This window comes from Rattus norvegicus, chromosome 13 (assembly GCF_036323735.1).
Source record: "Rattus norvegicus strain BN/NHsdMcwi chromosome 13, GRCr8, whole genome shotgun sequence".
In the NCBI taxonomy this organism is placed as follows: Eukaryota; Metazoa; Chordata; class Mammalia; order Rodentia; family Muridae; genus Rattus; species Rattus norvegicus.
Window position 1 is genome coordinate 43,618,766 of NC_086031.1, and position 18,028 is coordinate 43,636,793.

The 18,028-nt window shown below is 41.3% G+C and overlaps 1 protein-coding gene across 2 annotated transcripts in view; it reads left to right on the forward strand.

Annotated features, from left to right (window-relative positions):
* Thsd7b (thrombospondin type 1 domain containing 7B) overlaps positions 1 to 18,028 on the forward strand; it is an 898,652-nt gene that overhangs the window by 297,871 nt on the left and 582,753 nt on the right. For both annotated transcript variants that reach the window (XM_039090425.1, NM_001191669.1), the window contains one exon: positions 10,584 to 11,394. In XM_039090425.1, coding sequence (XP_038946353.1) covers positions 10,584 to 11,394 — 811 coding nt within the window. The remainder of the gene's footprint in view (positions 1 to 10,583; positions 11,395 to 18,028) is intronic.

The window sequence follows — 18,028 nt, forward strand, 5'->3', positions numbered from 1 at the left end:
TAACAATAAGAGAATAGATGATTGCTGATAAGACAGGAACCTGGATGTCAAGTTAAGAATTTTGCTGTTTACAAGCTACATAACTCATTGACTACAGAGGCATGGAGCTGGTACCTACTAGAGCCCTCTACCTGCAAGATACATAGATACAACAGTGACATCCAAGTGGTAGGAGTAACCAATCACTATTTGATTGGATGAAACCAATGCCCAACACTGTTTGAGTGGCCAAGCCACAAAGACGAGATAGGACATGGATGTAAGGGAAAATTAAATTCTATTGTTATGCTAAAGGGATGTAGCAATATGACTCCTAATGACAGCGACTATGCTCATAGTTCAGGGTCTTGGTAAGCAGTCATTAGAGAATATTCCTTTTGTAGTAAAAGGGCACAGATACAGAGATTCTCAACTAAACACTCTGCAGACCTTGGACTATTCAGTCCTCAATGGAATGTGTCCATTAAATATCTGTCCCCCTCAGGGCTCAGAGAACTCTGAAAAAGAAGAGGTGGAAAGATTATAAGAGGCAGTGAGATGAAGGACCTTATGGGGACAAGGTCTTCTAGACACAGCAGGACACATGTTAACTCACAGAGATCTTGGAAACATGTATAGGAACTGCACGGGTCTAAGCCAGATAGAGTCCCAGGACTGAGAGGGGAAGTGGGCATGAGCATCCATGATGACATCTTGCAGGGGAAAAAATAATATCCTCTATTTTTACTTCCCTGAGTATACAGCTTCTACTTAAGGGAAGGCTCTGAGCACAGCATGTGACCAACATAAAACAAACTCAGTCATATTTTGGAGAATTTTTGTCCCACAATGCTATAGCTGGGCTTTTGGTTACATGTCTTTGCTTATATATTATGATTTCTAATTATGTGTTTTTATGTGATTTCTATGTGGGAAAGTGTATGTCTCTATGTCTGTTTTTGTCTCTTGTGCATTTTCTTTGTCTTGTTTATACGCTTGTACTTTTTGTTTTTTTTCCTATTCTGCTTTTATTTTTACTTTAGATTCCTATAAGTTTTCTAATGAGAGAGAAAGAAAGGGTGGGGATTGGGGTGTGTAGGGAGGTGGGAGTATTCAGGAGGAGTTGAGTGAGTGTAAAACCTCTTCAGAATATATCATATGGGGAAAATATATGTTTTTCAATAAAAAAGAACTTCGTTGTCCTTTACTCTGAAACAACAAGAAGCTGCTAATAGCTTTTAGTGTGGAAATGACATTGGAATGGTATTCTCATCTAGAGTGCTGCATGTTTGCATCATCCGGGAATGCAGGGCTGCAATAGGGAAGAGAAGCAATGGAGAGGTGAAGGGGGATGCAACAGTAGAGCCTGGGAATTCAACCAGACACCATTCCATTCATCAATGAGAGACAGAGCAATGACCAAGAGTAAGGGAGTGGTGGTGGGTTGAAGAAGTGTGCCCAGGGTCCAAGGGTGCAGAGGTAAGGCTTTTGAATGACAGATTGGACTCCATCTTGCAAATCATTATGACTCTTCAGCATACTTGCTCTATTTTATGTGGCAAATAGGAGTTTTTTTTTTATCATTTTCAAAGGAAAATGTAATATGGTTATGTTGTCATGATGGTGATTTTTTTTTCAGTTACTGTTATCAAATACATTAACTCAAATTATTTCTCTAAGCAAAATGAGAATCTCACATGGTCATGAGTTGCTGTTTGAAGTGAAAAATAATTGTCCTTTTAAAAATGAAACTGATTGAAAATTCTGTTCAACAAGTGGGTTTAGTTTTTCTGTTCTCTTTTACCAGTCAGTACGTAGCAGAAAAGCCTGCTATTAGAAAGGGCTACAATTTTGGAGGCAGATATGCCCCATGTCTACCCCACAATGATGGCTTTCTTGGAGCCACTAAGAGAATTATTAGCTGCAGTATGCTCTTGGACAAAAATGCAGATCTGTCTCTCAAGGTGCTAAATGAGAAATGAAATATACACATGCTATCTTACTCTTTTTTAAAAAAATGCCTTTGTAGGGCATGGCTGCTTTTCCCTTGAGCTACAGGAGACATGGAATGAACTCTTCTCTTCCCAGTCTAATATTTCTTGATCCTCCCCTGGATAAATAGAACTGTATTTCCATTGTCTTAAGAAGGGACCTAGTTTCAAAATCACCTTACTGTGTACGTATTCCAGCTTGCCATGTGTAGTATAAAGCAAGTACATTTCTGCCCTGACTGAAGACTTACCAATGCCTAGATAGCAGGAAATTAGGGGAGAAAATTCTGCAGCAGTCTTGTTCAAAGTCTAGTTCTTCTCTCTTAGCCTCACATAGGCTGTTGTCTTTCTTCCTCAACCAATACAAACAGCTGAGTGAATAATTTTCTTCTGCCCCGCACGCAAACCCAGGGGGCTTAGCCGAAGCATTTCCTGTAAGTAAAGTCAGAGTTGAGTGGAGCCATATTTATGGCATGAGAACACCCCATAAATATCTCTTGACAGGTATCAGAGCCCAGTGAGTTCCAAAGCCGTCTCCTGTGCCAAGCCACTGAGCAGTGACAGAGTGGGCAGAGAGCTTTAGGACAGAGAGGAGATGCAGGGCTTGTGGCCCCTCCTCGTAGTTGCATTCATAGTCCATCCACCTCTCCTAAATCTGTTTTGCCTTGTGGCCTTTGTAACGTCTCAATGGCTCGAAATACATCACTTCTAAAAATAGTTAAACTCGTTTAAATGTGGAAGTTTTGTAACAAGATAAAGTTGTTTATTTAGAGCATTCCTTCGTTTCAAGTGTGTTCTTATCTAGGAAAGCAGAACTCTATTAATCATACGTGTAGGGTACTAGAGAAAGAGTAGCTATGCAAAACTGCTCTTGGTCTAATTCTTGCTAGGGACACATACTTTTCGCCTGAGGGTTCCTTCTTGAGATAGAGCTCTGGACTCTAACACATATGCTCAAGCAGTACTTAAGGTTGTGTTTCCCTGCATACAAAAGCAGGGTGAGTTGCCCTTCCTATAGAAAGCCGTGAAGTGCCTGGGGTCTGCTGTCTGCTGCATGTGGGAGGCTAAGGGGATGAGGAGAAATCTCAGCAGCTCCTCACCTGGGTCGTGTGAGTTCAGTGTGCTTTGCAGCTTGTTTATCCTGTTTCTCCACTGACTCCTCCCTGAACAATGACTCCTGTGGTAAGCATTGCCCCTCTGCAGTTGTAGAATTATAGTAGTGGAAATCAGGATGTCCTATGAAGATCACTTAACAGATGTATGAAAATAGAATTGTGAGTCTTCTACAAATAGTTATAGGACCTCGAATATACCATTGAATTGTCCAAACTTTCTTTCCTCCTGAGCAATACCTGGGATGCCAGGTTTCCTTTCCACCCTCGGGTTCTGGGGAGCCAATGGATCAGGTTTTAATGATCTTAAAAGACTCACGTTCAGGATGCTACACAGTACAGGCATTGCAAGAGCACCACTTGTAGACTTTAGAATTTTTGGAAAATAGGACTCAAATAAGACACACCAGTAAACAATTTTTTAAAAGGTGGTTTCCTGCCTGTGTGGCATTTGTCTCTGTTCATGGCAATGAACAGATATATTTCTGTCTGTGCTCCCCCTGCTCCCTTTAATGGATGCTGCATCCACTGGCAACTGATAATTTGTAATAAAAAGGGATAAATAACAGAGGTGCTTTGCTTTTAAGTCCATGGCATCTGTCCATAGAGATGAAGTGGGTTTACAATGTACTATTAGTGTCAAACTAAACTGTCACAGAGAAAGAGCTGGGGTGGTAGCATTGTTTGTGCCCAGTTCAGTAAGATATAAACATCCTATCCAGACATCTCTCATAGATTCATGGACCACCATGAAGGACACTCAATAGACCTGATCACACCCATCACAATGAAATTGTGTTTGCTACCTCCTAATTTCTGTTGCTAAGCTATTTCAGGGGATTGGGGCGGTTATTGAAATATTTGAGCATGCATATCATATGGGACATGATTGTGCTTTTTGAAAGATGGCTTTTATATGACTACAGCCTTTTATGGGTTGTAAAATGAGCAAATGTGTATGGGAGCAAATGAGGTGTTGGGAACATATGTGCCGTAGCATGGGTACGGATGGTAGAGGTCAACTTATAGGAATCCCTTCTCTTCAGCCCCATGTGAGTCCTGGGGATAGAAGACAGCACTCAGTTTGTCACTTGGGGTTAGTGGCCTGCTGCTTCGCCCACTTAGCTATCTTATGGACCTCTTTGAGAGTTTTTTAAGTACTGGGTGGTTCTGTGTTCTCTGATGTGGATTTCTTGACTGTGAGGGTAGATATACACATTTACCACATAGTGTTTCCATATGTGCCTGCCTTCATAACTTCTACCTAGTTTTAAGTCTGACCCTTCCACTCTAATGAGGCTGAGAAAGAGTATCAGATCAACACCATGCATACATAAATACATATGGGCTAATAACCTTGTCTTGCACAGGTTGCTAATGAATTTAGCACCAGATTTTCTAAAAGACAGCTAATGCCTTGTTAATTTTATATTTGTAGACTCTGTAATAGTCGCTTCCATGAGGTAGCTGCTGACTACGTGTTGTAAGAGGATGAACTCTTAGGTCTTATGGGGTATTGGGGGTTTCATAGCTAGCGTCCACCATATAGGAGATGCCTTACTTTAGTTCTTTTATTACTGACATCAGAGCCTTTATCAGAAAGGAAAGTTCTTCCACAGGTTTTCAGCTCCTTCTTGGCAACAAAGCACCTTACAAGTAAGTCAGCGTTGTTTTATGTCAGATTTTATGATGTTGAGGTTTATGAGTGCTCGGGCCGAGTAATTATCCACAAATAATCTGCTTAAGATGCTCAACCCTACGTTGTCATTTATGTCACTCCTCCAGCCTGTTGCCCAAGTTAAAAATAAAACAATGTCAGGATAATAAAAGCCGCGGCTGGGAGAAATGAATAATAAAACAAACGTCTCTTCCGATCGCATGGATGACATTAAATCAGGGCGGCTGCTTCAGTCAGTGCCAAGCGTCTTGCAAAGCTGTGGAGATTGTGTTTATTTCTTCTCTGACCTCGAGAGTCCCAAGTTCTCTCTGAGTAGAGCAGGGATTGGAGCAGATGCCACGCCTAAATTTAGGCCGTCAGCAATCTGTCTCAAAACAGGGTGATTTCGATCGGGTTATTCATTCATTTAAACTAATCCAGTTAAGAGTAACTTAATCAAGGGAATAAAATCTGCCAGCCCTTTTCTGTCTGCCGAGGAATGTTGTGTCACAGCACTGACAGATCGGCACAGGGAGCCAAAACAGGGGCAGAACAGCCTGGAACTCACAGAGACAAAGATTTGAAAATGGCCCAGGAGTTCCTGTTACTCTTCCATCTCCAAAGTACTCTCTTGGAACCAGGATTTCAATTTGTTTATTTAAACTGTTATAACTTAAAACTGTTGCAACACTTGGTCCAAGTGAAGAAAAGAAGCACAGTGGCATGCTGAGCTAAAAAAGGGACGGCGGGTGTGGGGTGGGGGGGGAGCGGACAACTCTGTCTGCTTCAGGGTACATTGCAGAAGAGGGCTTAAAAAGATTGTAAGAGCCAATGGTCAGGGAGGACCAGAGTGAAACGCTATCTCCTGGACGTAACAGACTGGGTACAGTCATGAACCCAGAGCTTCTGTGGTTACATCCGCGAAGCCTCTATAAAATCAAATCTGTCAACATTGCAGTATTTGGGGAAGTTCTCAGGAACACCAGCCCTAGATGGGGAACTATTGGCACCGAATGGCTGCAGAAAGTGCGAGAGCACTGATGGGATTCAGTGGTTGGCAAGGAGAATGCCACGGGGCATGACTCAGAGGAACTGGAAAGGGAGAGTTGGGGTTGATAAGATCAAAATGAATTGTTTGAAATTTCCAAAGAATAAATAAGCAGATAAATGAATAAACTTTAATGCCTAGCAATTAATTCAGGAGTACCTGTTTCTACCTCATAGACGTGATAGGAAGTTAACCAGACCACCACTGCTTCATTTAAACTGGGCCAAGTAAACATGAAAAAAAAAAACAATAACACCTCTACTCCTGTATCAGTTTAAAATATTTCTCTAGAGTGATGTATGACAAAGTAATTGTTCAGAGAAATACTGTCCTAGCAACTAAACTCAGCATGACTTCCTGCCTGTTTGCCATTTAAAAATATGTGCAGTTACTGACCTGATGTTAAAAAATATATATAAATGAGTTTCCGTCTATCAGTTAGTTATAGTATCTGAATATGATTTTGATTTTTTCATACATTATCTTTTTAATCGGCTCATTTTTTCAGCTTGTATATTTTGTCTGTACGTGGACAAGGGTTATAATATATCTCAAAGAATATCGGGCATATTTCATATAAATGTATGTGTTTTGGTTTGTTTTTTTTTTCTCCCCAGAATTGCAAAACCCCTCAGGTCTGTGATTTTCATTCATAGGTACTAAAAGTGCATTGCTGACTAAAACTGAATAAACCATGAAGCCTTTATTTTACTCATGCTTGAGAAATGCAAATGACTACAGGCCACCTGCCCAGATCCTGATCTTGTGTGTTCTGTATACGATTGGTTTTTCATTTGTCCCAAGCACACAGGACTCGCTTTGCACAGGCTTCTCATTTGCTTGTTTTTGTCTAGCTTCAACATTTGCTTCAGCCTTTCTACATAAACTACCCAGTGTTCACACACACACACACACACACACACACACACACACACACACACACACACACTCTTTCCTGCCTAGAAGGTAGAGTCTGTGCAGCTGTGCAGACCCTCAAATGTTATTAACTGGTTCTAGTTCTATCCAAGGAATACACATGAACAAACCAGCAGTCTTCTCTGTGACAGGAGTCAGGTCTCTGATTGTAGCGATTCATGCTTCTTAATAGTTATATTTTAACTTTCATTGTCCTGGGAAAATGATGTTATTTAGTACCATTTTGTGTTGATGAAAGATATAAAAGCTCTCACAAGAATGGCAGTGTATAAGGTTTAAGGTATCAATAGTTTCAACTAACAAAAAAAATGAGCTCCTTTATTTTCGAAGGTAACTGAAGGACTTTTAATTGGAAAGCTATTATAAGGATAAGAACATGTCTTAGTCAAACATTTTAAAAAGTTCAGCATCTGTTTGATAGTATGCTTTGACTGAGTGAAATTTAATAGTAGCCTTTTCAAGACTGAGTTATAACAAATTGACTTTCGTTTCCTTTCTTTAATTTACACCAAAAATCTTGCATGGAGAATTGACTGTTTTTAATGCCTGAGCAAATAGAGATTCCCTCATGGTCATTTTTCTTAAATCCCAATGTAATTTACAAAGTGTTTCCTTTTGTAATCTCTAATTTTAATATCTTACATGATTGATTTTATATGTAAGCTTTACCGCCATCATATTTTTTTTTTGAAATATCTCCGTATGGAGTGGATGTTTTTATAGAAACGAACATAGTGGTCAACCCAGTGAACCGTGGGTAGGATGAGAATATGTTCAAATGAAATAGCTGCACACCATCAAGGCTCCAGAGCCGGCAGGCAACAGTCAGCTAGCAAGTATCTTCATTTGCACACTACAGCTTTGCCTGCTGCTTATGAGTCTAACACTAAAGACAGTTTGTCAAGTCAACTAGTTTTGAGAAAAGCCACTTTTAAGTGTAGTCATGGTTAGGCAATATTGGGACGAAATGCCAGAAGTGAGCAGACAAACTCTAGGATATGATGCTGAGTAAACATCTCATTTACTGAAAAAGAAAAGCCCTCTCAAGTGAATAACATGAGCCTTCGCTGTGTTGACCTATTCTATAAGTGAAGGCAGCATTGGGACCATAGCTTGAGAACGCAGTGTTATCATGAATGCTAGACTTATAGACCCCAAGTATAGATATGAGAGGGAACTGAACTACGAAGAATATTGTAATGAGATACTGTTTTTCTGCTAAAATGCCAAACTCTGCCATAGTAGGCAACCCAAATGGAGATAGCCTACTTCTCTGGGATACATAGGTGATGGCACTCCTGCGATGCTTATGACTGGTCCCAAACATGTGACTGACTGACATGTACAATATGTCCCATGAAGTAATTAAGCCGAGTTTGGAGTGGCCTGTGAGACTTAGAAATGGGATAACTGTGTCTTCTTTCCCACCTGGTGTTAATTATTCTGCTTCCTTGGATGCAGGGTACCCTAATGATCTTCAGAGTAGTTAACTTTGCTAAACAACCACAAGTTCGGGTTGCATATGTAAGGAAAATGGAAGCATGTATTACTTTTGTCCTTTGCTATAACACAAGATTATTTTCTGTCCTTGTGATCAAAGATGAGAGCCAGCTTGGGGGTGGGGGGTGTTGGGGGGAGTGTTTGTCCTGCATGCATAAGGACCTGAATTCAATCCCCAAAGCCCATGTTAGAAGACTGGCCCATTGTGGTATGTTTATAGTCCCAGGTCTGGGAAGGCAGCGGATGCCTGCAAGACATACAGGTTAGGCTCCTTGGAGACCTCTAGGCCAGGAGAGACCTTGACTCAAAAAAAATAGGAAAAGTAAAGGAAAGAAAGTGAGAGGAAAGAAAGGGAAGGGAAGAGAAGAAAAGAAAAGAAGAAGAAAAATACGACTGGTGCTCTGAGGATGTCTTCTGGGTTCCATATAGTGCCTCATCACTTTGAGAGAGGCTTTGCTGATTAACACCATCTTGCCTAAGCAGACAAGATGAAAATAACATTTTCTTCAATAGATATTTCTCTTTTTACTCAGAAACTCATTAATTAAAGGGTCTGCTTTTACAAGCTAAGATTGGAAGCTTGGCCTGGAGTTTGACCCTACAGAAATCAAAACCAGTCCGGCATTGTGGTTTTCACAGTCATTCTAACTATTTGGGAGGAGGGGGCAGATGCAGAAGCAAGGGCAGAGGGGCAGAGGGGCAGATGCAGAAGCAAGGGAGAGGGGCAGAGGGGCAGAGGGGTAGAGGGGTAGAGGGGTAGAGGAGCAGAGGGGCAGAGGGGCAGAGGGGCAGAGGGGCAGAGGGGCAGATGCAAAAGCAAGGGCAGAGGGGCAGAGGGGCAGAGGGGCAGAGGAGCAGAGGGGCAGAGGAGCAGAGGGGCACAGGGGCACAGGGGCAGAGGGGCAGAGGGGCAGAGGGGCAGAGAGGCACAGGGCACAGGGGCACAGGGGCACAGGAGCAGAGAGGGGCAGAGAAGGGCAGAGAAGGGCAGAGGGAGAGACTTGCTTGATCCCAGGAGTTCAAGGCTAACCTGCACCACACAGAAAGACCAAGTGTCTTTAGAAGTGAGTAGTATTTCATTTTAAATACTAAAACTAAGATAAGACTAAATTCAGGTAATAGTTACTTGAGTAATGAGTGACATCACAAAGCTAATTCCACTTTTGACTGGTGTGTGTGTGTGTGTGTGTGTGTGTGTGTGTGTGTGTGTGTAGAGGGTAAGTACCAAAAGTATATTAAGCAACAAAAAATGTGTAGAATCCAATGTGAATCCAAAGCTTCAGTATGGGTTATTCTAAATGTATAAAATATCACTTCAAGTTTAGTTAATTTGATTGTGTGTGCGTGCGTGTGTGTGTGTGTGTGTGTGTGTGTGTTGTGTTGTGTTTTATATAAAGTTTTAATTAAAAAGACTAAATGTTCAATAAAAAAATTCCAAACACTCATTCCATTTCCAGGGACAGAATTTCTATAGTCAAAGCATATACCATATGCTTTCTTATTGTTGCTCTTTGTGTTAGATTTCTCTATTCTCCTGGAATTAACCACAGGAAAAGCTAACCCAAACTGGGGACAACTATTTAGAAAGTAAAAATAAATATCACCATGTTTCAATCTTTTAAAAATTTATTTCTCTTTTGAGCTCTGTAAACTGAAGAACTGGAAACGTGAAAATCCCACCTTAAAAATAATTTAGTTGCAGGCTATTTCTTTTGAAAATATTTTTAGTCTTAATATTTTTGTGAATGTGGATATTTTGCCTTTGTGTAAGTCTATGCACTGTGTGCTTGCCTAGTGCCTGGGGTCAGGAGGTAGCTTTTCATTTTCTGAGACTGGAATCCTAGACGCTTGAGATTAGCCATGTAAATCTCTAGAGAGCAGCCAATGCTCTTAAGGGCTGAGCCATCTTTCCAGTCCCTAGACTTTCTACTGAAAAATTGCCTAGCTGGGATGTTTGAATACTAATTTAAAAGGGTTAATATTGAGTTACATATAAAGGCTTGGGAACACAGCCTTAATGGTTGGATCCTTTGTAAGATGATGTTTTCTCAGCACCACGTAGTACCATAAGTCCTTAGAACACCTCTTTAGGTTAGCACTTTCTTTCTTTTCCACTTTACATGACTAAAGAAATAAACTTCATAATAGTCAAGCGAGTTTTACTGGTTAGAATTTCTGATCATGGACGGAAGGTGATTTCCACAATCTTAAAACTGAGACAGAGTGTCCAACTTCAACCATAAATATTGCCTCCATTTCACGCCAAATGTGTGATTTTTGTAGTGCGTGTCATGAAGTACGTAGACTTCCCTTTCCACCAGAGCTGAAGAATGATGGAGAGCCTTGTTTTCCTATCTCAGGTCCCTGGGGAAGGTGTGCAGGTGACTGCGGACCAGGCGGAACCCAGAGTCGCGCTGTGTGGTGCTTTCACATAGAAGGGTGGACGAGTCCCATGGCGAACTGTGATGAGAGCAGCCGACCTCCGAAGGAAAGGAGCTGTTTCCGCGTGTGTGACTGGCACAGTGACCTCTTCCAGTGGGAGGTTTCAGACTGGCACCGCTGCCTGCTGGTTCCTGGGGCCCAAGGAGAGCCCAGGCCTCGGGCTGTGGAGTGTGTGACTGCGCAGCACGGTCTACAGCACCGGACAGTGCGCTGTCTTCAGAAGCTCAACAGAACCATGGTGGCCAGTGAGATCTGTGAACACTTTGTTCCTCAGCCTCCCACAGAGCAAGCCTGCCTCATCCCTTGCCCCAGGGACTGTGTTGTATCTGAGTTCTCCCCGTGGTCCACCTGCCCTGAAGGGTGTGGGAAGAAGCTGCAGCATAGAACTCGTGTGGCCATCGCACCCCCTCTGTATGGAGGTCTGCAGTGCCCAAATCTCACTGAGTCCAGAGCCTGTGAGGCTCCAATTTCCTGTCCTCTTGGGAAAGAGGAATATTCCTTCAGCCTTAAGGTGGGACCATGGAGCAAGTGTAGACTCCCTCACCTTAAGGAAGCCGAGCTCGGCGGAAGAAATGTCCAGGATTTTAGCTCTGATTCAAACGAGCAAGTCACCCTAACACATCAGAGTTACAAAGCACAGCACCACTCCCAGCCTGGGGCTATAGAGATAGGTTTCCAAACCAGGCAGGTGTGGTGCACCAGAAGTGATGGAAGAAACGCCCTGTTAAGGTAGGATGTCCTCCCTGCTTGTCTTTCCTTGATCTAGGGCATTGTAATGAGCACACCCGTAAGGGTTCTTTGTGATCCCTAGAAAGAGAAAATGATTGTAATTTGGTATTTTAAAAGCTTTTGTTCCATTTAAATTTTCTACTTCTATTAGGAACGTCAGACGTCAGACGTTTCATGGTGTAAGCAACCAATGTTTTAAACTTTTGTTGTACTTCTCTTGTTGTGTCTGTCTGTCTCTTCCTCTGTGTATGTGTCCATCTCTATATGTCTCTGTATTTTTCCATCTTCCTCTCCTACCCTGCAGAGTGTGTGTGTGTGTGTGTGTGTGTGTGTGTGTGTGTACGTGTGTGCTTGTATATGTCATATATGAAGAGGGCAGAGGACAAACCCTGGCAGGACTGGTCAGTTTTCTCCTTTTACCATGAGGGTCTTGGAGATATTTTATATTTTCAGGCCTGGCAGCAAGTGTCTTCGTCCACTTAGCCACTCACCTGCCTTAAATTCTTGTGTGGTTACTAGCACCATCCATCGCACAAAGGTTAAGTCTTTCGTTTCTACGATTCATCCCAATATCCATAAATACAAACAGAGGACTTTAATGACTATCATAATAGAACTAAATGGTTTTTATGCTAAGAAATCAGCGTTGCTCCCAGAGCTGAGATATAAATATGTTAGTGTTCCCTGCCTTTAACAAGGCACCCGCGGTGTTCCAAGTTTATTTCTGTTTTCATTTCTACACTACACTTTCTCCCGTTAGAGACATTCTTGAATATCTGAGTTGAATATGTTTTTATAAGGGTAATATTGTTAGAACATAACCCAAGTCTGCTTTAGTTTTTAGTACTGCTTAATCGACAATAAATGCTTACATGAGCAATAATTAAAATTTCTTTCTGTATAGGGAATAAACTCTTAAAAGCAACCATTTGGATATCAAAATTGTATAAACGTATTCTTTTAAATATGTAGACTAAGACATCATGAATAAGCTCATAGAACCATGCTGAAAATGTGGTTCGTTTTCCTCCCTGCTACTTAAATGGAGGTGTTAGTAAATTTTGACACCCCTCAAACACACACAATTGAGGTACCTTCCAATAATATTTAAATCGCCAAATAGCGCAATGCTATTCTCAGCCGTAATCACCATCATCAGTGCCTCTTTCTTGAGATCACAAAGGAGGCCTCCCCTGTGTAGTAATGTGATGGTGGTGTGTTCTCCATGCCACTTCACAGGTGTGTGCACACACGTGTATGTGTCATATATGAAGAGGACAGAGGACAATCCCTAGCAGGACTAGTCAGTATTCTCCTTCTACCATGGGGGTCCAGGAGATACCTTATATTTTCATTTAAAAAATTAGATTTTTAATACAATATATTCTGAGCATAGTTTCTCTCCACCAACCCTTTGCAATTCCTCCCTGCCTCCCCTTCCAACCAGCATTCTTATTCTCTCTTCTTAGAAAACAAACAAACCTCAAAGGCAGTGTGTCATTAAGGCAAGCTTCATTAAGGCAGCAAGGTAGAGCAACCATAAGTAGAACTATTGTTTTATTAGACTTCTTTTCTTGCTGTTTCATGGTTTGATTTGCAGCATCTACATGACAGCTCATGACTGACTCTGACTACAGTTCCAGGGGATCCAGCACCTCCACACAGACAGGAATGCACACACAATTTCCAATGAACATAAAAGAAATAGATTAAAAAAAGAAATGAAACAGAATACTGTTAGTAACAGCTCAGGCTGGAAATGACAATATAATAAAATAATCTTTTTAATAAAAATTTATATAATAAAATATATATCTATCAGCTTTCTTTTTGTTTTATTCTTTCTCTTCTTTGAAAATATATAAAAGGGAGGAGAGGCCCTTGGTCCTGTAAAGGCTTGATGCTCTAGTGTTGGGAAATAGTAGGGCAGTGGAGTGGGGAGTGCATGGGTGGATGAGGGAGTGTCCTTGTGGAGGCAGGGAGAGGGGAGGTGGGATGGGATGGGGGTTTTTGGAGAAGAAACAGGGAAGGCAAGTAACATTTGAAATGTAAATAAACAAAATAGCCAATAAAAATTTTTAAAAATTAAGAGATTTAAAAAAGGAAACTATATTTTTGATACAACATATTCAGAGTATGGTTAATAATTGTAATAATAATGATGATGATGAAGAAGAAGAAGAAGAAGAAGAAGAAGAAGAAGAAGAAGAAGAAGAAGAAGAAGAAGAAGAAGAAGACGACACAAGAAATGAGTCAGAATAGTACTAACCAAACAGGAAAAAAAAGAACAAGAAGGATGAGAAACACATGTAGATGCAGAGACACACATGTTCTCATACGCAGGAATCCCATACAAATACAAAATTGAAAGCTACAATACACACGCAAAGGATCTGTTAGGTAAAAAGAAAGGAAGAAAGAAGAAAAAAATAGAGGGAGAAAGAGGGAGAGGGAGAGGGAGAGGGAGAGAGAGAGAGAGAGAGAGAGAGAGAGAGAGAGAGAGAGAGAGAGAGATGCCCTGATGCCCTGACACACATTATGAGATGGGGAATCCCCAAATAAGCCCTTGGATACATTTTCTGTAGGCCATCTACTGCTAGGCATGCTCCTACCCTTAGTTCTTTGCTTGCCCAGGAAGATTCCCTTGGATAAAACTCGTTTTCATTTGAAGGTGTTTATTACTTGGGTTAGGAGGCATGTGACCAGTTTTATCAGTGCTAGGGCCCCAGCAGGTGCAGGCCCATGCAGGCCCTGTGCATGCTGTCCCAGTCTCTGTGAGTTTATGTGTGTATTGGTTGTGCTACAGTTAGAAGACGCTGTTTCCTTGATGTCCTTCATCCCGTGTAGTGACAGATTGGCTTTAGTTTTAATAGTGGGCTTTAGTTTAGTGTAGAGTCACAGCATGGAGTTCCCAGATGCCTCTTTGTATTCTAAATCAGTTCCGAGCTTGTTTGCATTTTGGATGATACCCTTGTCATAACTACATTATACAATAAATACTTTTGTCTCCCTGGTCAATTCATATGTTGAAAATCTAACCTAGAATGAAGGAAGGTATGGGGGTAGGTATCATTAAGTCAGGAAGGTAGAGCCCCATAAATAGGAGTATTGTTTTATTAGACTGTTGTTCTTGCAGTTTCATGACAGCTTTAGTGTTTAATCTCTTAGAAAGATTATTACCAGAACTTGATTGATATTCTACTCTGTGGCTTCCAGCCCGAGCTATTAATACCAATATTCTGTTCCTTTTTGTTTTTATCTTTTAAATTTATTTTATGTGTATAGGCGTTCTGTGTGCCTTCTTGTCTGTGTGAAGGGATCCCCTGGAACTGTAGCCATGAACAGCTGTGTGCCAACATGTGTGTGCTGTGAATGAACGGAAACTTGGTCTCCTGGAAGAGCAGTCAGTAATCTAAACACAAGACCTATCTCCTGCTTCCACATTGTTTCTTTAGAAATGTATAATGCATTGCACTTCTGTTATGGTACCGTGAGCCTTACTGAGGGTTCCCATAAAGAGATAGTATAGTTAAGCACCTTAACGTGAGTTGGTTCATTTCTGTGGTTAGGAGGTAGGAAAGCCCTGAATCAAGAAGTGGATCAGTTTGTTTCTTCATAAGGGTTCTCTTCCCAACCTTCATTCCTTGTCCTGGTGTGGAGAGAGAGAGAGAGAGAGAGAGAGAGAGAGAGAGAGAGAGAGAGAGAGAGAGAGAGAGAGAGAGAGAGAGAGAGAAGAAGAAGAAGAAGAAGAAGAAGAAGAAGAAGAAGAAGAAGAAGAAGAAGAAGAAGAAGAAGAAGAGGAAGACGGGAAGGCTGCATATTCAGGATCCTTTGTTTGAGTGTTAAGTCTAATCTCTCCTTCATGCCCAAGTCAATTCTCAAAGTTCCCAACACTTAAACAGGAGTTTAAGTCTCAATTTAAGAGGTATAAACACACCATGCACTTGGTGGTAATTGTTGAACTAAGGCCAATATTAATACATTTAGAGCCCAGGGCTCGCATCTGACTTCAATCTTCTTATGGAGCATGGATTGGACAATTAGAAAGTTGCACCATCTTCCACGACTGACTCCCACTCTCTTCCTTCAATGTCCTGGGGGCTACTGTTGCTTTTATTGACTTCCAACTTAGGTTTTTCAGAATGTCACAGAGCTGACATTATATCCCATGTAGGTTTTTCTGATTAACTTCTTTTCAATTACCAGTGTTCACTAACATTCTTTGATGGGCTAGTCATGACTTGGCCCAGTGGTGTTGAAGATAGCGTGTGAGTAGTATTTTTACATGCCTCTGCCCACCCAGAGGCCCGAGGACAATATTAACTGTCATATCTTTGAAAAATATGACAGTTAGCATCTTTAACATGAGTTGGTTCATTTCTTGAATTTTTTTTCCTTTTTTTTATTAACTTGAGTATTTCTTATTTACATTTCGAGTGTTATTCTCTTTTCCGGTTTACAGGCCAACATCCCCCTACCCCCCTCCCCTTCTTTATGGGTATTCCCCTCCCAATCCTCCCCCCATTACTTCCCTCCCCACAACAATCACGTTCACTGGGGGTTCAGTCTTAGCAGGACCCAGGGCTTCCCCTTCCACTGGTGCTCTTACTAGGATATTCATTGCTACCTATGAGGTCAGAGTCCAGGTTTAGTCCATGTATAGTCTTTAGGTAGTGGCTTAGTCCCTGGAAGCTCTGGTTGCTTGGCATTGTTGTACATATGGGGTTTCGAGCCCCTTCAAGCTTTCCAGTTCTTTCTCTGATTCCTTCAACGGGGGTCCTGTTCTCAGCTCAGTGGTTTGCTGCTGGCATTCGCCTATGTATTTGGTGTATTCTGGCTGTGTCTCTCAGGAGAGATCTACATCCGGCTCCTGTCGGCCTGCACTTCTTTGCTTCATCCATCTTGTCTAATTTGGTGGCTGTATATGTATGGGCCACATGTGGGGCAGGCTCTGAATGGGTGTTCCTTCTGTCTCTGTTTTAATCTTTGCCTCTCTATTCCCTGCCAAGGGTATTCTTGTTCCCCTTTTAAAGAAGGAGTGAAGCATTCACATTTTGATCATCCGTCTTGAGTTTCATGTGTTCTAGGCGTCTAGGGTAATTCAAGCATTTGGCCTAATAGCCACTTATCAATGAGTGCATACCATGTGTGCTTTTCTGTGATAGGGTTACCTCACTCAGGATGATATTTTCCAGTTCCAACCATTTGGCTACGAATTTCATAAAGTCATTGTTTTTGATAGTTGAATAATATTCCATTGTGTAGATGTACCATATTTTCTGTATTCATTCCTCTGTTGAAGGGCATCTGGGTTCTTTCCAGCTTCTGGCTATTATAAATAAGGCTGCTTTGAACATAGTGGAGCACATGTCTTTTTTATATGTTGGGGCATCTTTTGGGTATATGCCCAAGAGAGGTATAATGTCCAATTTTCTGAGGAACCTCCAGACTGATTTCCAGAATGGTTGTACCAGTCTGCAATCTCACCAACAATGGAGAAGTGTTCCTCTTTCTCCACATCCTCGCCAGCATTTGCTGTCACCTGAGTTTTTGATCTTAGCCATTCTCACTGGTGTGAGGTGAAATCTCAGGGTTGTTTTGATTTGCATTTCCCTTATGACTAAAGATGTTGAACATTTCTTTAGGTGTTTCTCAGCCATTCGGCATTCCTCAGCTGTGAATTCTTTGTATAGCTCTGAACCCCATTTTTTAATAAGGTTATTTGTCTCCCTGTGGTCTAACTTCTTGAGTTCTTTGTATATTTTGGATATAAGGCCTCTATCTGTTGTAGGATTGGTAAAGATCTTTTCCCAATCTGTTGGTTGCTGTTTTGTCCTAACCACAGTGTCCTTTGCCTTACAGAAGCTTTGCAGTTTTATGAGATCCCATTTGTCGATTCTTGATCTTAGAGCATAAGCCATTGGTGTTTTGTTCAGGAAATTTTTCCAGTGCCCATGTGTTCCAGATGCTTCCCTAGTTTTTCTTCTATTAGTTTGTGTGTGTCTGGTTTGATGTGGAGGTCCTTGATCCACTTGGACTTAAGCTTTTTACAGGGTGATAAGCATGGATCGATCTGCATACTTCTACATGTTGACCTTCAGTTGAACCAGCACCATTTGCTGAAAATGCTATCTTTTTTCCATTGGATGGTTTTGGCTCCTTTGTCAAAAATCAAGTGCCCATAGGTGTGTGGGTTCATTTCTGGGTCTTCAATTCTGTTCCATTGGTCTATCTGTCTGTCTCTGTACCAATACCATGCAGTTTTTAATCACTATTGTTCTGTAATACTGCTTGAGTTCAGGGATAGTGATTCCCCCTGAAGTCCTTTTATTGTTGAGGATAGTTTTAGCTATCCTGGGTTTTTTGTTATTCCAGATGAATTTGCAAATTGTTCTGTCTAACTCTTTGAAGAAATGGACTGGTATTTTGATGGGGATTGCATTGAATCTGTAGATCGCTTTTGGTAAAATGGCCATTTTTACCATATTAATCCTGCCAATCCATGAGCATGGGAGATATTTCCATCTTCTGAGGTCTTCTTCAATTTCTTTCTTCAGAGTCTTGAAGTTCTTATTGTACAGATCTTTCACTTGCTTGGTTAAATTCACACTAAGGTACTTTATATTATTTGGGT